The sequence below is a fragment of the Primulina huaijiensis genome, chromosome 6 (assembly GCF_012295235.1).
Source record: "Primulina huaijiensis isolate GDHJ02 chromosome 6, ASM1229523v2, whole genome shotgun sequence".
Classification (NCBI taxonomy): domain Eukaryota; kingdom Viridiplantae; phylum Streptophyta; class Magnoliopsida; order Lamiales; family Gesneriaceae; genus Primulina; species Primulina huaijiensis.
In genome coordinates, this window is record NC_133311.1 from 18987824 (window position 1) to 19012926 (window position 25103).

Genomic DNA, 25103 nt, shown 5'->3' on the forward strand with positions numbered 1-25103 from the left:
AGCACTGTTAAGAGGATCCTTAGATACATTAAGGGTACCCCGAATGCTGCATTGTGTTATGGAGGATCGGATTTTACACTCAGAGGCTATGTTGATTCAGATTATGCAGGTGATCCTGATAAGAGAAAATCTACTACTGGTTATGTGTTTACACTTGCGAGGGGAGCAGTAAGCTGGGTTTCAAAACTGCAGACAGTTGTGGCGTTATCTACAACAGAGGCAGAATACACGGCAGCTACTCAAGCTTGCAAGGAGGCAATATGGATTAAAAAGTTATTGAATGAGATCGGGCACAAACAAGAGAACGTTCCTTTGTTTTGTGACAGTCAGAGTGCCTTGCACATCGCAAGGAATCCAGCCTTTCATTCCAGGACGAAACATATTGGAATTCAATTTCACTTTGTGCGGGAAGTAGTTGAAGAAGGAAGCGTGGATATGCAGAAAATCCATACAAAGGATAACATAGCTGACGTTCTGACCAAGCCAGTGAACATTGAAAGTTTGAGTGGTGTAGATCTTCAAGTGGCCTAGCAGAAACGTAAACAGCAGGTAATGGCAAGATTGAAAGGATGTGTGGAGATGTGTTTGATTCTCAATCAAATCTCCAAGTGGAAGAAATGTTGGCAATTGTGAGTGCATTAAATGCATGTCGGGAGTCAAAGAAATTGGGCAGAAGAAAGTGGGCAGACAAATCAAATGCGGTTGGGGCAGCCTTCTTTGAAAAAAATTAGAAAACGGCAGCTGATTTTCTGAAATGGCGAACGAAGGTTCACACTGAATGATGCATCTATAAATAGATGCTTCATTCGGCATTTCGATGCATCCCATTCTCAATCCATTCTTCGAGTTTTTTCTCATCTTATAGCATTCTATAATATTTGTGAGGTGTTTGTTATCCTGTATTAAGAGAGTGTGTGATCTCTTTGGAAATACAGTGAGTGAGTTGTACACCGCAAAATATTATAGTGGAAATTATTTTCATCTTGCCCGTGGTTTTTACCCTAATAATTTTTAGGGGTTTTCCACGTAAATCTTGGTGTCCAGTTTATTTTTTATTTTCGGATGTTATTATCTCGAATTACCGCAAGTGGGACCAACATATATTAATATTGTCAGTTTTCTCACTCTCTTTCTTTCTAGGATGAGGCTAATTATAAAGTTGATGATAAAATCTATGGGGCTCACAAGGATGCCTTGGTCCTGACTAAGGAATGAGATGCACATACTTTTTGTATTTTGTTTTTGTAGTAAAGCATTTATGGGGTGTTCTGCGTATTGGTCACTCATCTCATAATTAATTCTAGTCAAGTACGTTTAACTTCAGATTTCTTATGTGATGAGCTCACGAAAAGAAGATACATATTATTGAAATGAATAATACCTATCAAATCTTTTAAATCCCCATCAACTGTATAGTCCTACACCTATACAGTCTTGAGTCCTTCTCATTTTGGTGTGGGATTAATTCATTCATGTTTTTTTAGCTAGAAACCTGTTAGTAGTCTCTCATTGTTTGTGCAATATCTTGACACTAATGATCACTCACCGTCCTCTTTCCAGCCTCGAGCGTCACGAAGGATATCCATTTCAATAACTTAATGCTCATCTGACACCAACATCTCAAATTTGGACGATATCTCACGTTCGAAACCCAACTATAGCAAACCCCCTCCCCAATCCCTACCCAATAAAAATAAAACAAGAAAGATATCCAGAAGTTAAATTCTTTGAAAATACGATCAATGTGTATTGTGTGAGTTCAAAATTTTGGTAATCCTCAACATACTTTGATGTATATTCCGGCTAGTTTATGTTTCAATCGATAAAATTCTCCTCTACAATCTTGAACGATGTACACTATCATTGAAGAATCCCCATGATTCTCTACGCAGCTATACAATCCACATGAAGGAAGCATAAAATGCTCAAATGAGTACTTACTTTGAAATGAGAGGAGATATTTATTGACTTCTTGATGGACTTGCAGTAAATGAGTCCTTTTCTCTGGGGTTCGGTCCTATATGGGCTTAACTTTTAATTTTTATGGGCTTTAGCAACAAGAAAATTTATTAAGATTAGTTTATTACTCATCAATATATATATATTAAAATTAAAAAAAATATTTTTCACTCAATTCAATATTTATTATTATATCATTATTTTCATAACATAACTAAGAAAAAAATTATATATTTACAATGAAAAAAATAATTTTGATATAAAAATAATATTTTTCATTGATCGAGTCTGATTGAAGATGGTGAGATGCATTCACAAGAGTGTTTGCAATCCAAAGTGTTAGTAAGACACAAATTTCCCTATTTTAAGAGGAATGGTAATTGTTTAATGCACTTAAATATTTTGAAAACATGTTTTCGCGATATTATCGTTGTAATTTTACCATGTAATTTATCAGGAGAGAAAAAAGATTTGAAAACTTCAAAAATACGTCAATTTTTAAAAGATAATAATAATAATAAAAATAACTTATACAATTTCACGAGCATTTTTCTTCATTTGATTCTTGTTCTTCATCAGATTCTTCATCACTCAAAGAGACATTCAGTTCTTTATTTTACAAAGTTTATATGCGCATTCATTTGCATAGTGTCCAAAACCATTGCATTCTCTACGTTGCACGGAATCAAACCTTTTGAAATTAAATTGATTCGTACCTTCATTCCTTTGCCAAATTTGTCCTTGGTCGGGAGACTTCTGAATTTTTCAGAAAACAGTCAGAATATAAAACTTAGATTGTTATCCTATCTTCTTTTTGTCTCTTATTTTTTTCAAATAATATCCAAACTTCTTTGTGATATAGAAGATATAGTATTCACATAGATTCGACTCATTGACTTCTTGTGATAGTTGAAGAAGATCGTTGTGTGAATAATTAGATACTTGGAAAGCAATTGTTTTATATTTGTTCTTTTTCTACAAATCCATATTCATCTCAAAATTATGAAGTGAACTTTTCAAATCTTCCAGTGCAATTTGAGCTGTATCTTTTGCTTAATTAATTGCACAAATCTTGATATTGAATCGTTCTGGCATATATCGAAGTACTTTGTTTTGAGATTGGATCTCCAAGGCTAAATACTTAGTTGGCAATATCTTTGAAGCATCAATTATAGTCAATGATTGTTTCAGTTTCTTCCATCATCATATTTTCAAATTTCATCTCACCGAATCCCACCTGAACTTCTCTGAACGAGCCGCTTTCATTTTAACTCACACAAAAGTAAAGAGATCATAATGAACAATGACAAAACAAAACCCAACGTAAAAAAGAATGTTCAGAACTCCCGCGAAAGTTTTAATCTTTTTATCTTTTGAATTTTAATTCATTGGGTATGGGTTTTGTAGGCAATGAGAGAGGCAGGTGGGTGCGACTGCCCCTCAAATTTTTTTATTTCTCGCTAAAAACTTAAAAATAATTATATATATTTTTCATTTTTTTTTTAAAAAATGCCCTTGACTTCTATTTTTTGGCTTTGGTCAGACGACGATGTTTAGCAAAACAGAAATCTTTTTGGTCAAAGAATGTAAATTGCCATAAATTGAAAATAACACGCATTTAATTTCTTTCTTTTTTAAAAAAAAAAACATCTGCAAGAAAGAAAGTCTTTATACTAAAAACGACAAGGATGAAGAATTCAACATTCTAAATATTATTTTTAGAATGGGAAGAAAGAAGTTAACATACTTCTAAAACAATAGAATCAGAACCCAAATTGGGGAAAGCCAATCGAATGATCAATTTCCATATATTCTTTTAAATGAAAATCGTGAAACGCAAGGAGGGAACACAACTGGCGCAATGGTGGGCACTGGGCAACAGTCCACTTAGCTTGAAAAAAAATATTGGAATGTTCGATATCTTACATCGAATTTGTTGAAATTTATGGTATATCGAACATTTCAGTATTGTACGATGATAATATCGAAATTTTTGATATGATAACAATATGAAATTTGAACATTTCAATATATAACGAAACGATATATAAATTTTAAAATATATAATATTTTTAAATAATAAAATTATAAATTTAAAATATATATGGTTTTTTAGTATAAAAAGATATATATTGATACCGTACCGATATATCAGTATATCACAAAATTTCGGTATAATCGGTATGCTAGTTATATTTATCGAAAATGAGTGGGTCTCATGTGAGACCGTCTCACGGATCATAATTTGTGAGACGGGTCAACCCTACCCATATTCACAACAAAAAGTAATACTCTTAGCATAAAAAGTAATACTTTTTCATGGATGACCCAAATAAGAGATCCGTCTCACAAATATGACCCGTGAGACCGTCTCACACAAGTTTTTGTCATCGAAAATTTGGGTATATTGAATATCGGTATACCGAAATATTCGATAAGATATTGATATATATTTTCTTATACCATAATTTTCGATATGATATACAATTTTCGGTACAATATGATATACCACCTTTAAACTCACTTGAAATTTGCCAACATAGCTTAAGTAGAGTTGTTAATTTAAATAATTTTTTTGAAACTTTATATTAATTTAAATATTTTAAAAAAAACTCTATATTAATTTAATTTCATATTGGGGAGTGTTATTCACACTCTAAAAAGTGTTAATAACACTTTACTTTATTTAATTAATTTATTTTTAGACATGATTGTCCTCATAGTATGTTGCCTAATATAATAAAATCTTAATTTACCTTAAATAACTCAAATATAATATTTTTGTTTTTCAACAAATAAAATTTAAATATTTTAAAATTTGTCACAATATTTTATCATATATAAATAAAATATAAAATTAAAAAATTATCTCGATATTAAAATATTTACATTTCGTCCCAAGTTTTAGTATGGACATACAAAATCTTGCACGATTTTTTCATGAAAATAAATAAAATAACTGAGATGTAAATTTGATTTACGAAAATTTTATTTATGTTTGATATAAACACTAAGACTAAAATTAAAATTTTTATATTATTTTATTTTGTAATATGTCATCTAGTGATTAACAACAAAAATTTTATAAGATAAAACTTGGGCCGTCTCTAAACCCAAGGGTAACGTCGAACCATCCAATTGGGCCGATTTCACAAAATACACCGCTGTCCCAAAATAACGGGCATTATAAGTATTTAGGCTCATATGTATACATATTAATTAATATTTAATGTTGTTTAAAATATATCAGTTAATCAATTTTTAGAAATTCGCGAAAAGCCAATTGATTTAACTTATATTTTAAAATGAATTACAACTTACTTGCTGAACTAGCGGCCCGGACCGATTTTTCGAATCAATGTACATCCCTACAAACAAGGTCACCTAAAAATTTAGGTAAGAGGGTAGCTTCCACTGATTAAAATAAAATATAAATTAACGCAATAATGTTCTAATTGATTTAGTAAGTAAACATTAGACCAACTAATAGTAATTCCATTATTCTTATCAACACTTTCTCGGACGATATTATCACACATAGTTTGCCAAATTTGATTTATACGACTAATGTTATCTGCAATCTAACACTTAAGTCAGAAATCTACCGCATCGAACATAACGAAGACTATAGTCATAAAAAGTCTAATTAGGTCAAATCCAACTCGTAATTAATGGAGTATTATTATGTTTACCACATGATTACAAATCTAACCCAATATCAGTTAACCTCGTTTTACATTCAAAGAACGTGCACAATTTTCCACGATCTCGTATCAAAAGGCTTCGTTATCAATAGACTTTCAATCAATAGTCACTGATTATTGATTAATTAAATTTTCACTAACCCCCAAGAAGCAACATTAACTACACAAACTTCCTTAAACGTTTCGCATTCCCCTTTGGTTGTTAATAACGTATAGTTTTTGCTTTATCTAGGTTTTCGATATCTTCCGGGTAATATCTTTTCAGTTTAAATATGAAACTTGGCTGAGATTAAGAAAAGTCCCACGTTGTATTAATATTTTATATGGAAGGACACATAAAAATAATAGTACTTTCATATCGGTCTTACCTCAGTTGGAAATGTTTCATAATATTCTACATTTGGTATACTAAAATAAAGATCACTGGAATAAATACTATAAATGGGATTTTTAAAACAAGATTATATTAAATCCCATTCACCACATATATATATATATATATATATATTAATTAATAGTAGTAGTAATTGTTGTTATTATATTTACTTTGTCATCATCATATTATACATTGTTACATAAATTTGCAATGTTGTTATGTTCAGTCAGATTCACGCGCAAACATAAAATATCGAGCCGAAACATAGAGGAAGACATTTATTATTATTTGAAGGGATGATATTATACATTTTTATATACTTGTAAAGTATGGCCTTTTAGGGTAGCTCTGTATTAAGGACTCGGCAACCTCTGGCACCTCTGCATGTTAATCTCTGCCATTTTCCTCTTATATCTGTTTTTCTTCTGCTTTTTATCTTTCGTTTTCATTAATTAATCTCGAACCCTTTTCTCCAGATCTGTGCTTTTGTCGATCAAGAAATTATCGCCTACCGAGAAGAAAGTTGAGGAAAAACCCATACCCATTAAATTCAAAAGATAAAGACTTGATCTTTTATCGGGATTTTTCTTTGTTTTTATATTGGATTTTTTTTTTTGTTTGTTTTCTGGGCTTTTCTTTGTTTTTCGGTGAATATAAATGAAGGCAGCTCATAATAATTCAGAGAAGTTTACGTGGGATTCGGTGAGAAGCCCAGCGGCGGCAGCGATTGTGGTGGCTCCGGCGCAAAATAAGGGCTTGCCCAGGTTAATGGTATGGCTTCTTTTATTCGTTTCAATTACCTACTTGGTGTACACACTGAAGCTACTTTCCTCTTCCCATAATTCTTGCGGCGAGGACATTTTCGTCAACCGGCACAATACTATTCCTATTCTCGAGCCAGTGAGCGAATTCGTTTCATCATCAGACAATGTCTCTACGCCGTCGCAATTGGGCGGCGGAATCGGAAAAGTGAAAACTCAAGAAGATTTTACCGAACAAAACACAACCGGGTTAGAACATATTGTATTCGGCATTGCAGCTTCGGCCAAGCTTTGGAATAAGCGAAAAGAGTACATTAAACTATGGTGGAAGCCTGAAAAACAAATGCGAGGGATTGTTTGGCTTGACAGTCGCGTGAAAACTTACAAAAACGAAAGCGGAAGCCTCCCAGATTTGAGAATCTCCGGTGACACTTCCCGTTTCGCATATAAGAACAAACAGGGCCACCGTTCTGCAATCCGGATTTCGAGGATAGTTTCAGAGACTTTAAGGTTAGGAATGGATAATGTGCGTTGGTTTGTAATGGGAGATGATGATACTGTGTTCGTTACTGATAATTTGGTTCGGATTTTGAATAAATATGATCACAATCAGTATTATTATATTGGGAGTTTGAGCGAGAGCCATTTGCAGAACATATATTTTTCTTATGGGATGGCGTATGGAGGTGGAGGTTTCGCTATAAGTTATCCTTTGGCTAAGGCTCTGGAGAAGATGCAGGATAAGTGTATTCAGAGATATCCTGGATTGTATGGTTCTGATGATAGAATGCAGGCTTGCATGGCTGAACTTGGGGTTCCACTCACTAAAGAACTTGGTTTTCACCAGGTGAATTTATCATCTTTTATTTAGTTATTTTCTATTCATCTCCTTCATTTTATTGTTGGTTTCCTCTGTTTCTGGGTAGCTTTTATTCTTTTAAATTTTATGGATATGGATTCTGTTGTTTTTTACAGCATGTTTTAGTTGGCTTTTGCCGTAGATGGTACTGGAAATCTGTAAACTTTTGTTGCGGGATGCTTATTTAATAACCCTGGTTTTTGTTGTTTTTCCGAAAACTGTTCAATCTGAGACTGATAGTTTTATCCTTTAGCTAAAAGATTATGAAATTGTAGATTTATGTCTTGTGAATGTTTAAAAAATGCACGGTGGATTGTGGGGAAATGTGTATGTTGAAGTCTCTGGACCCATAGCAATGGTTATCATGTGTTGAGGTTCCAAATTCTCAAGTCTTGTAACTTAGGGTCATGTTATTAAAAAAAAAACAAGAATCCAATGAAGTGCATATGGACTACAATGAGGCGGGTCCGACCAGGAGTCGACTGAGTATGTTGGTTTTAGTCAGTTCGAGTCCATTCAAGTGTGTACTGTTAATATCATAATTCTGGGTTCCACTTAATCTTTCATTGTTCTTGATTTGTATGGCCAAGTGTCAGCGATTTGGACATGACTATCAGACTATGCAACACCTTTGTTTCCTCATACCACCGAACTTCAACAAATATCGTTTTATTTTATTGTTGTTTTACAGAAATGTGGTTGTTGAATATAATTGGAATTATTGTTGCTTTTGTGCAACACCACTGTTTCCTCAACCCACTGAACTTAGTCAGCAAATTTTGCTTTTTGTGATTGTTTTGTAGAAACGTGGTTGTTGAATGTAATTGGAATTATTGTTGCTTTTTTTACATATCTTTCAAAAGTTTCGAAAGGTTTTTAATTAATTCTAACAGTGTTCTATTCTTGGTGGATGACAATGTAGTATGATGTTTATGGGAACTTATTTGGTCTTCTGGCTGCACACCCTGTCACGCCATTGGTTTCTTTGCACCACCTAGACGTGGTCGAGCCAATATTCCCGAATGTCACTCAAGTGCAAGCCTTAAAACGGCTCAAACATCCAATGAACCTCGACTCTGCTGGCCTGATGCAACAATCAATTTGCTACCACAAAGCAAATGGTTGGACATTATCGGTTTCTTGGGGGTTTGCTGTTCAAATATTTCGTGGGGTTTTGTCAGCTCGGGAGATAGAGATGCCATCGAGGACGTTCTTGAATTGGTACAGAAGAGCGGATTACACGGCTTACGCATTCAACACTAGGCCGGTTATGAGGAACCCATGTCAAAAACCATTTGTTTTCTACATGTCGAGGGCTGGGATGGAATCACGTACAAATCAAACAGTGAGCGAGTACACCAGACATCACGTTCCTCATCCTGTGTGCACATGGAAAATTGCTAATCCCAGTGATATTGAGAGAGTGGTGGTTTACAAGAAACACGATCCGCATCTATGGGATAGGGTAAGCTACATTCTCCCATCTTAAATAGCCTAGTCGTAAGCCAGCTCTCTCTGCAAACATTTTAGAGCACACATGCTTATTGATGCATTCGTTTCAAAATTTTACATAAATGATCTTCAGGGACAGAAATGAAACTTTTGTTTTGTTTCAGGGAGCTTGAAAAACGTTGTTATTTTCAGTGGAAAGGCACTGTTTTTTTTAATCGTTGGGCGTATCTGGGGAGAGGGGCTGACAATTTCAATTTTATATATTATTTTAAAAAAAAATTATATTTCGCCACAGATCCGTTTATCACTTATTAAATTATGGATCCATCCACCATGCTTGTGTCTGCACAAGACTATTTTATCACCTAATACAAAGAAAACAACACCGCAAGAGTCAATTTTATGATAGATTTCATTGTTGAGAACCATCTGTACCGACAACACCATAAACCAACACTGTAGTCTGACAGCTCAGTGGTTACATGATACTAACATGTAATTTATTTAATCTGCAAATACTTTTTCATGATTTAATACTCCATCCGGTTAAATCTATACCAAATGCCAATTTTGATTTGTTTTTTTTTCTTTTGGGCAGTCTCCGAGGAGGAACTGTTGCCGCGTCTTGAGCTCGAAGACGAAAAGCTTGATTTTGGAGGTTGGTGTGTGCAAGGAAGGTGAGATTAGTGAAGTATGATATCGGGAATTGCTGACTATGTTAACTCGAACCTCTTGAGACCTGGCTCTATTTCTTGATTCATCATATTCGCCTGTTGAAAAATTGTCAGCACATTTGCTGAGGGAAGAAGGTTGAGGAGAAATCAATGTGAAGTGGTGCTATAAATGTTTTCAATTTGATTCTTGAAAATCTATGTGATATGAAGCTCAAGATTTTTGGATATTTCTCGACTACACTACCATTTCTTTCATTAATGTACCTCGTAGGTTCGAGTTAACCGGGGAAGATAGGACAATCTGATCCACTGAATGAAAATATTCAAATTTAATCGTTTGCAATTAGAGAACACACTTGATTTCAATTAAATTATGCAGCCTCTCTTTGTGTGATTGTATCTATATTTACATGTATTTTAATCAATAAATATAGTTGTGTTGGAACTACAGAATAGTTATTGTTTAGGCTTTGCAATGGAGATTTATACTTTGTTGATTTGTTTTCACGTACTTTTAAAACTGTTTATTCTTCTGCTAAAGTTAAAATTGTCGACAATGCACAAATTTCGAAAACATGTTTTTGGTAGAAAGCACTAGAAACTTTGACAAAATTACGCCTAAAATCATGGCATGTGAATATGTACTTTCTAAGAAGCAAGAGTCAATCCAATTTTATCGTACGCATTAAAACACGCCTTTGACGAGTCAATCAAGCTTTATCGTACGCATTAAAACACACATTTGAACTCCAACTAAGCTGGGAACCCTTGCCTGACTTTTTCTTACAAAATATTACGATTGGACTCGAAGATAACATACCAAGAAGAATTTTGTGTTATTTTTGCGTAGTAAATAGAGATGAACCCATTCCTATTGCGTGACAATTCCAGCCCCTCCACTCCATGCCGTATAATAAATTATTTGAAATGAAACTTTCAATTCTTTTTATTGAGACATAAATACAGTTGAGCTCGAGCTACTCTTATGATATAACCATAATAGCTGATCTAATGATATATTTTTTGTCGCATTATCACTATCAACATTAATATTACATATATGAACCCTTAAATATATAATCGGAGAACTACCCTAACCCTAATGAAACAATTTTCTGCTTTAGAAAATGAGACGTTATCAGAGAACATGGGACTAGTTTGAAGCCGTTAAAGGCTAAAAAGTAGAAATAAATTTTGAAGTGTTTAAAATGTAATTAATGGAAGCGGCACCAGTCGGATGATCAATTGATACAACAGCTTTGATTGTTGGTCGTGTCCCGTTACCTAATTTACATTGGAAAAAGGCTCGATTTAAATGCACGTAACACATATGTTGTTTATGTATTAAAAAAATACATAATTTCCTTTTCATAATGACATCATTCCTTGCAACAAAACATGACATTGCAAAAATTTAAATTTATGTGATTTTATTTACTATTATATTTTTGGGCCAAGTTTAGACAATACTGATCCTCAGATATCAATTAGATCATCTGGGCCGAGTGCTTTTCTTTTAGGTTGACTCGGGCGACAGTCCATATAGGCTTACTAGATAGGGTGGGTCCCAAGAAACTATATATTTGAGAGAAATTGCTCGGTTAATTAACTTTTGACTTGAAATTTATTCACGTTCCAATTTTTGGAATATTTTAAAACTTGCTACTTGATAAATCTATTTACATGATTTCAAGTAAAATATTATGTTTTTAGATACATTATTAAATTTATAGGTTGTCGAGAAGTGAATAATGTTTGAAAATATAAGTAAAAAAACCGAAAATTTTTAAGGTATATTGTTTTGAAAATAATTGATCCTAATAATAGTTTTTATTAAAATACAAAAAATACTCTTATTGGATATAATGTTTGATTATGTGTTGTGAACCTTAAATGAATATAAATAGTAATATTGGATTATATATATAAAAAAAAAAGTAGATGTAAGAAATGTCCAGAAAAAATTTCATTTAATTACCAAAATCACTTTTCAGGATTCAGCATGAGCCAGCATCTGAATTTGGATTAAATTTAAGCAAAACCATAAACAAATTTAGGGTTAAGAAAAAAGAAGTACTGATTTTTTAAAATGAATTTTTAGAGGTTGCAAACAATATTCCAACATATAAAAAGTGAAACATTTATTAAAATGCCACTGAGCTCGCCTCCGCCTAGTCTAATTTCTAATTATAATGGAAGAGTTATTATGCTTTATGAATTATGATTACGATTTATAACACACAAAGATAGGCTGTAGGAGGGAAAAGCAGAAGCAGAAGCAGAAGCAGAAGCAGAAGCCTATAATTCTGATTGGTCTTCCGAAGGAATAAATATGACCTATGTGCCCACCACCCCCTTTGTATCTTTTCACCATCACTTTCTATAATCGCCCCAAATTTTCTGCTTGCAATAGCGACCAATTGTTGTTTTATATCTACTTTTTCTATGAATTATGATTAATGTTTGACAACAACTTCTTTCATCAAGTTTTGTATCTATATTTCTAATCAATAAGTACAACTCTAAATAGCTAGAGTAGATTAGGGGACTAACTGCATATTAAAGCTAACTAACTGAATCAAACAAACTCCTAGAAGTAGATCAAATGTCTAAATCAAAAATTAAAAAAAAGATGAACTTAACTAAATTTTGTAATAGAGGGAGCATATATCGATTAATATTTCACCGATAAGCATGAGTAGAAAAGGAATCTATAAGAGCAAATAAATATACTGTTGGAGTGTAATAATTATAGATAGATCAATCGAAACATCGTGATTGAGCTGTTGTACTGTTTAAAAAACATAGTGCGAGATATTTTTAAAAGTCAAGTGTTAATATTTCTCATTTAATAATATCCTTATAATCAGTACTTGACGTCACAACATAGTAACAAAAAAAACCTTTTAAAAAAACATCAGTTTTAAATGTTTAATCATTTCTATTTAATTAGTCTATTAAAAACGTAACCGGGAAAAAAAAAAAGGATTTCTACCAGTTAATTATTTTTATTTGATAATCAATAAATCACGGATCCGGAGTTCATTAAAAGAAAATGCAAACCTTTGAAGAAAACTCATTAACATTCTTCTAATTGCCACATAATTAGCAATTACTTTCAACAAATTACATATATATAAATGTAATTTACCTTTCCCTATATAGTATACCACATGCATGCATGAAGTATACATAAATTTACTACTTATCAAACACACCGACAAAACATAGATGTTTTTCGATTTGTTTTACCCCATAAAAAAGACAGCTATCCAACCAAATCATGAAGCAACAGCGTTCCCATCACATTCCTGTAGGGTAAATTCTGTTTTCACTGTCCAAGATTGAATACTGTACTGTTTGACAATCTTCCATATCATATCTTGGGTAAAAAAGTGAGCTTTGTAAGCCATGCTGGTATAAGCCCAATGTCAAAGACACCCCACCTCCTCCTGCATACGATACGGTTGGGGTTCCACCTCCCGCGGCTGCTGAGTGATAAGGGTATGATGAGAAGTCCAATTCTATGGCACCAAAAGAGTCCCCAACTCCACCAAAACAATTATTCTTTACTTCATTGTCAAGGGTTTTGTTACTTTTTCCGCCATTTTTCTCAGGATTGTTGAGAATGGAAGATAGAGATTCGGAATGAATTCTAACCAACTGATCATTTGTTGGCTTCTGATCTTCATTCCATGAAAGATTTTGATTCAGAAACTCATGATCATTCTGATCAACGCCCTGTACCCCATCCTGATTATCTTTAAATTCTTCCAAGTACATTTCCTCCACCATGGGTTTCCATAGCCTTACTCTAGCATTAATGAACCAATTGGAGACCTGAAAAAGAGAGAGAAAGTTTATCGTACATGACAAGAAAATAATAACATAGAGTAACATCTGATGAAATAATTTATTATAGAAGATTTGTTGAAGAAGGGATACAGATGCATATGTTTCCTCGATTACATAAATAAATTCTTGATCTTGAATATAATAATATAGGCTGAAAGGACTCGCCTGGCTTCTTGAGAGACCTGTTTGGCGTGCTAAAGTGTGTTTATCTATATCATTTGGATACCTGTACGAATCAAGAAAACTTGTCTGTACTCAAAAAATGGAAGTTAACTAATTAATTAATTAATATCCTAAAGTTTTATATATATATATATAAAACTTTAGAAGATTAATTATATATATATATATATATATTTAATTTTTTGTGGAGGATAGTGGGAAAGAGATGGGTTCCTATGAAGGTTGTAACGAGTACTGAAGTCCACACAAAAATAACACAGGAAACCAAGAAAATTCCACAAAGAGACAAATAAAAATAAATAAATAAAACTTAAGACCTATCTATGTACACGAACACAAGAAACAACGGAATCTTAAAGGATTTCAACAGAAACTAACAAAAAAAACCGGCTAGAGTCTGCAAAAATAATGATTGAAAACAAGCAAGAATCTTAGAGTTCTTTAGAATAGCAAGCAGGATGCATGTTTCATTTTTTATTCCTTCGCTGGATCAAGATTGTACCCAACTAATTATATGTATAATAGGAACAAGTATACTTGAAAATTATCAATTCATCACGGGTATATCAATTATGAACAAGAGATCAGAGCAAATTACGGGTGGAGAAAATGCTCGAAAAGCCAAGCACGAAGAACAGAAACCGATCTCTCTGGCAGGCCTCGTTGGGGCCTCCATGGATGATTTTCCGTAATGCTCGTTTGCTGGAATGCTCTCTGTTGCCTCAAAGCTTGATCAAGAAGTCTTAATCTTGGTGTTTCCCCTTTACTTGTGCCTAGTACTGCAGAAGCTTTGTCTCCCATTGCCTTCTCTGTGGCCTTCATCTGACTCAAAATTCCATCTTTAAGGCATCTAAAGTGTTTTGACACGGCTCTTGACGCTAAGGCTGAATAAACAGTCGCAGCTCCATTCCCAGCCACCGCTTCAAATGATGATGTCACCGCCTTCATCTGATAGCAGTAGTGCTTGTACCTTCTATCCACCTTCACCCCCACCACCCAAAAAAATTTGCTTACATGAATAAAACAGTAGCCAAAAAAAGTTGCTTTTTTTGTCAAATGCCAAAAAATTGTAACTTTTCATGATGTTTGTAATTAATTTCCGGCGGATGGTACATAACACAGACTGATGTGAAACAGAAGGTTCTGAAATTTAATGGAACTCCATATTTTCACCATCTGGGCATGCATTAATGGAAAAGAGTCCCGATCCACAAGGTTGGTTCAGATTTTAAAGCCTTCCATATATATTAATTTAAATCAGTTGAAAAAAGTTCATTCATCCCAAGAACTAAATATGTGAAAAAAGTACTCAAAATGAAGATCTGCAAAGGAAGAAATTAAAATATATGTACCTCTTCAAGCATTTGAAGCAACTTGGTCGTTCGGTTCTGCAATTCCAAGTGGTCAAGAGCATAAAGTGATTCCTTTGACATGGCTTTTTCATCCTGCCGTTCACTGGTTTTCTGAATCTTTTGCTTTGAGCTATCAGTTTTATCTGTTCCGAGATTACAGAACTCGTTCAAAAGCTCTTGTATAGGCCCCAAGAACTTTGAGTTTCCAAACTGAAAGTTTTCTTGCATCATATAGCACTGTTGTTGTCGATTCATATTAAGTGACCTAGAACTTGATGGATCAAACCTTAAATCAGTTTCTTGTATGAGTTCTAAAGATTGCAGACCAATACTCGAAGGATTTGATGAACTGAGAGAGAGTGAAAGACCTTTGCTTGGCGTTTCATTACCTTCACATGGCAAAACACATCTCGAAGATGAAAATTCCACAATATAACTCACTGGTGAAACCATTGAAGAATCATTAATCCCAGGTAAAACATATTTATAGTATTCACTAGAACTACCGGGCCCGTTGATTCCTTTCAAAGAAGAAGGTGAACTGACATGGTTTCCAGGCTTGTTCGAGAACCCTTTCCAGAAAACTGAGCTATTTTCGTGGTTCAGATTCTTTGAAGGAAACCCTATTAACTCCATGCCTGAAGTACTCAAATTGTATATCTCTGGATTGAGCTCAAAACTTTGCAACTGATTCACTAAATGAGCCTGCAGATTTTGATTCCCAATTGAATCAGCCATACAAAACTTTTATGTACTGCTTTATATATACACAGATCTTCTTGTACAAAAATCAAACCCTGAAAGTACTACAAAATCCTCATTCTCCAGCTGAAAAACCGATCATGATCCGAACCCATCAATCAAAGAACAACCATTATCTGAACTGATATCAACCTATATATTTATTAACAAGAAACCAAAAACGCTTATTTTTGTGTAACTTTTTGATTGAATCTTTTTCTTTCCCTACTGTGACATACACGTACCTTTGTGTGTGCACTATGTTGGGATGCTTAGGGTAAGTACCATTTATGAGTTGAGTGTTACGTACACTTTAATATATAGTTAATGGTGGTTGCAATGCAAATATGACCTTACTTTTGTTACTTACTCTGATTTACCCAAAAAGAAAAGTCATGCCATGGAAGCAAACAGAGGAAAAGGAGATACACAAATCTTTGATCCCAAATACAAATGGAATAAATATGGCCTGTCCATTGATGTGACCTCAACACTTATATTAATATATCCCTTTTTTTTTTACAAGCAGTATATTAATATATACATCCACACACACATTCACATTTGTATGTCTATACGACGTGTACAGACAGACAAAAGCTTTAAACTTTCATTGTTCGTACATAAGGTTTTCCTGGTACAAGAAGTTCATAAAAAAGAGTACTAATGGCCGGTGCATATGTAGGCGATGATTGCATTGATACAAGGTTGTTTCGATCAAACCTACGAATCCCAAGAACTCGAGCTAATCAGTAGATGTATATACTATGTCGCAGGCTTTTTCAGACATGGGTTGTTGCTTTGACCCGTGTTGTGTGGCTGTGTTCTGATCAAATTTCAATGCAACAGTAAAATTCGGTGTGTATATATATTATGATTCCTATTTTTGTTATATTTCACAAATAATTGTGGCATATATGTTAGATAAATAATCTCTGCAGGGCTTGGAATGGTGTGGCTTTTTTCTTATATTTTTTTATCTATTAAACCACCAGTTTAATTAATCTTGTAATTTTCTATCTTGGTTTATATGCATTTATTTTCTAAAATAAAATATTTAATATTTTAGAAATAAAATAATCTATTAAATTCTGATATTAAAAGTGTTTTTTATATTTCATATATTGTTTTAATTATTTTATATATCAATATTGCGTTGTGGAATATTAGTCCGATCCCTATGAGGCCATGAGATGAAGTTGTCCATGTGTTCCAACTAATTCTAATTAAAGCATCCATTAATCAAGGCCTCTCACCAGTCTTCTGTTTTTATTCTTTTCCTCCATCCTTCCTAATTGGGACCATGTGCATTTTTTTTCTTCATTTTTCTAGAATTATATTTTGTCATTATCATAATCAAACAAAATAAAGTGACGATAATTATCCAATAATTGAATCTCAAAATTTCAATGTAAAAGCTATACCGGGTTCGGTTCATAATTAGATATTGCTTCCTCTAATTGAACAAATTCATTTGTTACTACTAAGAAATCGGTCATATAAAATAGCGTTTCAAGCTGTAACGAATGTATAACTAATTTGCATAGCTCTTTAGAGTTGTCCAAGTTGAACGATCATGTGACCGTTTAACCAAAGTTAATGAGTTTGATCCCTTACCAACATTTTCTTGGGTTATCATGTCGTCCAAAGTTTGACAAGTGCAGTTTATCTAACTAGAGTGATTTGCATATTAATGCATTAACCCAATAATTTACGTGCATCGAATGTAACGACTGCGAGATCCATCATCATGAAAAATAATAATAAAAATTTGTGTACACGAAATAGATAGTTGAGTTTAAGACCCAAATTCAAATTAGATTTCTTGGCCTCAAAAGTTAATTTTATAGTTCAAAATGCAAAGTGAATATATATCTTTCATAATTATCCACTCCAAAAAACATATAGAAAAAACTTACCTATATTTCTCCTTTGAAAAGTACTTATTTACATCTTTACTTAATTTGGTTGATTAAATGTCATTGTTGTCATTAATATCATTGTCTTTAATCATATGACTAATCAATTTGGAAAATGAAACAAGACAAAGTGTGCGACAATGGCATGAATCGGTATTATCTATATTTGTATATTTATTATTGTTATAATTATATTATAATGAAATAGTCATGGATAAAAATCACATTTGGTCTCTTCATCAAAATTTCCCTTAAAAAATTTATATACCACCTTATAATCCAAAAAAAACCTTATCGCTCGTCAAAGACAACAAAATAAAAATAAAACTTAATTAGAAACAAATTTATAATTCAAACAAAAAACATAAAAAAAATATATAAATGTTTTACACAGAAAATGATGTGTGTACGTAGTTTCTTATGTACTTGAAAAACATAGTGGTAATTTATTTTTGTAAATTTGGTAGTTATCTATTTACATGAAAGTGATATCTCATGATATTTGTGTCATGCTGTCATAAAAGAATCATTTTAGAAATTACTAACTTATTTTAAAGCAACTTTAAATCGAAAATAATTATTATAAAGTATGTGTGATTTTATTATCAGGTTAAAGAATAGAGTGGAATACTGATATCCCATTTTTCCTTCCTAACACCCCCTTTTTTTCCTACAACTAAAATAAATAATTATATTAATGTTTTTAGCAGTCGTAGACGGCATTAATTGTCAAATAACAAAAAATTATATATAGAGTGGTCCTTGAATAATTTATTATTCATATGTATTTGAGAAAATGGACCCCTACTCTGTATGCCAGTTGACAAAGGCTAAAAATTAATAAATGAAAGCCCAGAATTAATTTCGAACCAAATTAGGGACCGTAAAATAAAGGTGACATTGGTAAGTCAGCTTTTTTATTTTAAAATAAAATATGTCAATTGGACCAATCGAATGATATTATGAATTTTTTCCAATGCTTTCTGATAATGAATATTAAAAGTGTTCAGTTTCAGTTTGCATGTAGGCTGTGAATGTAACATGGTCCTCAATTCAAATATGCATTCAAAAATTTAGTTGAATGGATATGAATAGAAATATTACATATTAAAATGTTGTAATATAAATATTTTTATTCATGGGAAATTAAAACTTTGGTGGTTTTCTTTGTGATTTTGATTATTAATTATATTGTCAAATTTCGCTCTAACTCCGTCACATTTGTTTTTTTTTTTTGGGACTTAACTCTATAGTAAAAAAAAAATATGGGAAACTCATTCGTACTTCAATGAATACATCGTTTACATTCCATGACGTGTTGGGAAGGCTTCGGGACCGAATCAATACTTTTAACTTTGCAAAAATAAAAAAGAATAATAATTAAAAGAATATTGGCGGATCCAAGTGAAAGTTAGCTTGAAATTTTTGGTTTCGAGACATATTATATAATGGGAAAATTTAAGTATTACTTGTATTTCCAATGGCTTAAATTTCCGCGTGGGAGTCTATCATTGGTTCTCATTCGTCAATTATGTAGAATCTTTTGCAACTCTTTTACTTATCCCTAATTGAATGGAGTTTGAGAATGACAATTGCATGCTATTTGTCCGAGATTACAATGTGAATAGAAAGTTGTCATTATCTTGATTCCCACCTCTCTTTCTTGTCTGAAATTGCAAGTTATATATGGACCAAGACCAAATTGAAGAATTGTATGATAATAATTTTAAGATACGACGATCGTCTTCCAATAATATAACAAATTTCACGTTTTTCTTTTATAAAAATATTTCTAATATTCCGTGTTCTTAAATTTAATAAACCAAAACCAAATTATAATATCTCAATTCGAAACTAATTTGTTTATGGTTCTAGCTTCTCTCTCTGAATTTCAAAGATGGCCTCGACGTTATAAGTTCTCAAATATCCAAAGTCAAATTTCGAAAATATCAAGTCTAAAAAATACAGAATACACTAAAGCATTGCTATTGATTGGGCCTTAGTTAGTGGTCATTGGGCTTCACAATTCTAAATTTCCACTGATATCAAATTGACTCTCCAATTCTGTCACGGTTAGAAGATGATGGGTTCTTAATTGGGCCTTAGTTAGTCAAACTGGGCTTCATTCAGATTCATGGTTAGAGTAAAACAGCAGTCTAACGAGATTCCGCCAGATTCATGATTGTTGTAATGGAATGTAAAATGGACCGGTTGGTGGACCAGGGACACCCGAGTGTATTTTTGTCTCTGTTTATTATTAATTTAATTTAAATCCATATGCTGATCTCATGTTATTTTGATTCTTGAAAAGTGATTATGTCGTTTTCAAGAAGACGGAATGGTCCTTGCAAGTTTTGCACGGCTTGTATAAAATTTCCTGCGTGAAGCTAGCAAACCATGCGTTCTCGGCTGCATCTGCGGCTGCTCATATCGTAATGGCCTGCGTATTCTCCACAATACTCCCTCCAACTCCACCCCCTAATTCTTGCTACCGTTCTTGTCTATCCATCAAATCTTGCCGACAAACTTCATCACATGCAATCGCGACCATGACTTCCACACGTTCCCAGAAAAAAATAGCAACAAAAGGTAAGCCCCCAAGGCCACGAAGAATAATCCTCGTTCGCCACGGGCAGAGCCAGGGGAATGTGGACGAGCACATTTACGAGCATGCGACGGATCCGAAGGTGACTAGGTGAGTTTGACTGAACAGGGGATTATCGAATTTGCGCGAGCTGGTGTGAATGTTCGTAGGATGATTGAAGAAGATGGGACTGATGACTGGAAAGTATATTTTCATGTGTCACCTTATCAAAGGTTGATTGAGATTGCGTAATTTGGCCAACGCATTTGATAAATCAAGAATTACTGGTGTAAGGGAAGAACCTTGGCTGAGAGAACAAGATTTTGGTATCGTATATGCAGCAGCACACTACTTTGTCAAATAAACTATATGATAGTTTTACTGGATGTGAGGTATAATTCTTGCTCTTAATTCTTGGATTACGTTCTGGTTTTGAAGGAAATTTCCAGGACCAAGAAAAGATGAAGCTGGAAAAGGCTGCTAGAAATCTTTGCGGGAGGTTCTTTTACAGGTTTCCAGATGGGGAATCAGCTGCAGATGTTTATGATAGAATAACAGGTTTTTTGGGGGAATGTAATTTCATGACTAAAAACAAGTGGTTCTTCAATTTTATTTTAAAAAAAAAATCAGTTGTGGTGTTTCTTAATTTCAGATTTTGTTTCTAAACTGAAAGTGTTTTTTTTTTTTAAAAAAAAAAGTTTGTTGTCAAACCCTGTATTTTTAAGAAAAGAGTTTTCTCAGTTCATTGGCTTCTTCATCCAAAGATATACCTTAAATTTTCAATTTTTCAACTTTATTTTCAAATACTAGTCATATTTTTTATTTTTTCCCACTTTCTCATTGTTTATAAATGTAATCATTTCTACAAAAGTATAATATCTTGCAAACACTCCCTAAAACCATGAATTTGTATTGATCGAATCAAACTTTGCTGCTTGAAAATGGTTAAAATAGTTTAATTTTTTGCAGGGTTCAGAGAAACTCTGCGACATGATATTGATATTGGAAGATTTCAGCCACGGAGTGAGCAGAGTCCCAACATGAATTTGTTGATAATTTGTCATGGGCTAAAATTGAGGGCGTTCTTGGTGAGGTGGTATAAATGGACTGCGGAACAATTTGAAGGGCATTACAATTTCGGCAATTACAAAATGATTGTAATGGAAAGAGGTTATGGAGGAAGGTATGTAATTAAATCAAGGACCTAAATTTTTCGATTTTCAATTTTGTCCCAAACATCAGCCTCCACCATCGTTCAGGACCCTAAGTCTCTGAGAAATCCAATGTAATTTGCAGGTACAGCTTGTTAATGCACCACAGGAAGTGTTGGAAGAATTGCGATGTGTTAGTCTATATTACAACGAGTTTCTCCACCTATTGAATACTAGCAATATTAGATTATATGAGACTCTTGCATTTTTATGGAAGTCATATGATCCAAGTGCTAATATATGACCACATCATAAAAGACAAATACTCCATGTATAGTATAGAATAATCCAATTCGGATTTACATATGATATGCTTATTGACAAGAATGGTAATTACTAATATTTACTGAATGTGCTTAAATCTTCCATGTTCGAGTCAAATCCTATAATATGGGGAAAAAAATTACAGGATACGTATTGTAAAATAAGCAGTTAAATCATCCACAAAGCGACCATTCAAGATTCATGCATATGCTTCTTCAAATTTGTCAATGAATAATTTGAACTTCCTTCATATGCATACTGATTGAAGGCAAAAAAATATGAGAAGCGGCCGGGGAAGTAAACTACGATTGAAGGACGAACGGAGCATCCTATTTTACTCACTTTGAAGATGAAAATAAAACCAGCTCGATGATAAATTCGAAGTCTGAACTTGCACGAAATGCCGGGATTAAGAGCTTGATAGTGCCAGAAGTTCAGACTGAGACAGATCCAAAAAGAAATCAGAACCTAAAGAAAATGGATCGTAACCAATATTTTTATGCTAGAACACAGTCGGTATCTGTTGGGGATAGTGCCCTTAAAGCATTGGATATTAATATTATGTTTTTATTATTAATAAAAACGACATTTATTATTGAACATATTTGGATGAAATATTATTGTCATGAATATCATAGTAAAATCCCTAGTTTATTGGATGTAACCATGATTTTAGTATATATAAACGTTATATATACACGAGGATTAAAATTATGAATAATAAACTTAAATTTAGTCCGTGATGAAAGTAATTAAAGTATGAGATCTTTAATTAAAACATCACTAATGCGGCCCATGAACATTATGAATGTGACTGTCTTATCCGGAACGTCGATGTAGAGACATCTAGATGGGGGCATTTATATATAATGAGATTATGTAGGACTAGGACCGATTTAATTAAATATTTCATAATAAATTCCGTTGTTAATATGAGATTCTATTTAAATCATAAGATGATCATATATGGACAAATCTTAATCCTGATGTGATTATAAACTCCTGTTCATTTCAATATGATTCTTAATTTGCTTGTTTAAAATTTGCAATTGTGCAATTTTTTCATTACTTGCATTTTAGATTTATATTTGAAATAAATAGCTGGGAATATGAATTCACAGACATGGAATCCATTCCTTCTTGCGAGAAGTAGAAGGACGATTCTCTCATTTGTTAATTCTGGAACTGAGTGATGGGCCCAACTAATTTATAATTAAGTTATAAATTAAACCACTCACTAGTGAATTAATAGTAAATGAGGATAAGAAGTAATTGAAGAGGTAAACGGAAAATTCCTAGCTTCAATTACGAATTGTCTATGGAGGATTAATCCATATGTAATGATTATATCAATGGACTGCTCAATTTAGTAGAGTAAGATATTTCATAATGAAGAAGAGTGCAATTCCATATTTTTAGTGGAGTAATTATGGAATTAATAAATTAGATAAATTAATTAAAGAGTTTAATTATTTATTTAATTTATTGGAGCTTCTAATTATGAGTCCATGGTCCCCGGCACGCCTTTCAAATTAATGACGGATTAAAAAAAATGCAATTTAGAAATCATGTGTGGATATGGAAAAATGTTTCCATAACTCCAAAAGTTTGGAGATAAATATAATTGATTATGAGATATTAATTATATTAAATTATAATTATGAGATAATTATATATTTGGATTATTATGATAATATCCAAAAGTTGATTATAATATCTTTAATTTATTGTGAATAAATTATAGATATTATTTAATATCTAAAAATAAGTTAGAATAAGATTCTAATTTATTTTGATAAGATCCTAGAAATCCTATTTAATATCTTTAATTTATTATGAATAAAATTTAGATATTATATCTAAATAAGTTAGAATAAGATTCTAATTTATCTTGATAATATCCTAGAAATCATATTTAATATCTTTAATTTATTGTGAATAAAATTTAGATATTATTTAGCATCTAAATAAGTTAGAATAAGATTCTAATTTATTTTTATAAGATTTTAGAAATTTTATGGCTTTTAAAATAGTTTTAAAATGCATAAAATATATTATTCAAACCACATAAAATCTTGGCCTATCCAAGATAGGATGGTCGATTTTTTGGAGTCCAAATTGGGATAAGATTTGGACTCTTGGTTTTGAATTAATATAAATAGGATCCTAGGTGGTCTCTAAAAGGGGAATTAATATTTTTTTCTCTACTTTTTCATGAGTTGAAAATAAAGTGGAGAACAAAATAAAAAATTTTGATTTCTAGCATTTGCGTTTTTTTGAGTGCCCACGCACTACCGTCAATAGGAAGGATCGTACTGGAAGGCTGTTGTTTCTACGCATCTCGGATTCGCGAAAAAGAAAAAACTACAAGAGGTTAGTTTTCTAGTAAATTTTTTTTTATTCATAATTAATTTATATTCATATGTTCGATTATAATTTATGAAATTATGTAATCGCTTCCGCTGTGTTTCGATTTGATCGAAAATAATTTTTTAGCCGAAATTGTTTCGAAGGCTATATAATTTCAACAAATGGTATCAGAGCCATTTTTTTCATATGAATATAAATTATGTGAATTTAAATTTATGGGAGTGAATTAATTGTTGAAAGTTAATTTTGTGTAATGTAAATTTTTTTTGGGCCACTGTACAACCTATTAAAAATAAAATAATTTTCGGCCGTGTCCTTAAATTGTTGGATTTGTGTTGATTTGTGAAATCCACTGTTCAGTTCAAGGGAGGAAGGGAGGCGTTTTTTTTTTGGGCTAGGAATTTCATAGCCCAATTTTTAAGTTGGGCCAAACAAATAAAAAAAAACTGAGTGACCCATTAATGAAATGGTAATTGATTTACATTGGCCCAGTTTCGAATTGGGCCAGCACATATTTAAAATCATAGATCAGTTTCGAACTGGCCCAACATATTTAAATATAGCCCAGTTCGAATTGGGCCAGCACATATTTAAAATCTAGACCAGTTTCGAACTGGCCCGACATTTTTAAATATAGCCCAGCCAGTTTCGAACTGGGTCAGCACAGATTTAAATCAGATTTTTTTAATCTGGCCCAATTTTTGAATTGGACCAGTACCATGAAATAATTAAAAAAAAATTGTTTAGCCCAATTTAACTTAATATTAAAATAAGTTTTAATTTGTTGAGTGTAAAATATTGATTTTACAATTTGATTTATAAAATTAATTTGAAATTAA

The 25103-nt window shown here is 32.5% G+C and overlaps 1 protein-coding gene and 2 pseudogenes across 2 annotated transcripts; 2 read left to right on the top strand and 1 right to left on the bottom strand.

Moving 5' to 3' along the window:
* Positions 1-6285: 6285 nt before the first annotated feature.
* Positions 6286-10012, top strand: LOC140978061 (uncharacterized). 2 transcript variants are annotated; one of them, XM_073442819.1, is made up of 4 exons: positions 6286-6425; positions 6516-7647; positions 8582-9124; positions 9710-10012. In XM_073442819.1, exons 2-4 carry the CDS (start codon positions 6697-6699, stop codon positions 9806-9808), a joined length of 1593 nt encoding a protein of 530 aa, XP_073298920.1. In that variant the 5' UTR covers positions 6286-6425; positions 6516-6696; the 3' UTR covers positions 9809-10012. The 2 variants fall into 2 exon arrangements, with proteins under 2 accessions (XP_073298920.1, XP_073298919.1); XM_073442818.1 differs by having other exon boundaries at positions 6368-7647.
* Positions 10013-12847: 2835 nt separating this feature from the next.
* LOC140980009 (homeobox protein BEL1 homolog) lies at positions 12848-16280 on the bottom strand (annotated as a pseudogene).
* A 3994-nt stretch (positions 16281-20274) lies between these two features.
* Positions 20275-21807, top strand: LOC140979815 (phosphoglycerate mutase-like protein AT74; annotated as a pseudogene).
* The last annotated feature ends 3296 nt before the right edge of the window (positions 21808-25103 follow it).

What these genes read in the sequence shown, in the direction of transcription:
- LOC140978061 (XM_073442819.1), top strand. Translation starts at nt 6,697, where the DNA reads ATGAAGGCAGCTCATAATAATTCAGAGAAGTTTACGTGGGATTCGGTG. An exon ending in AAGAACTTGGTTTTCACCAG is followed by an intron (nt 7,648 to 8,581) that starts GTGAATTTATCA and finishes ATGACAATGTAG; the next exon opens with TATGATGTTTATGGGAACTT. An exon ending in ATCCGCATCTATGGGATAGG is followed by an intron (nt 9,125 to 9,709) that starts GTAAGCTACATT and finishes TCTTTTGGGCAG; the next exon opens with TCTCCGAGGAGGAACTGTTG.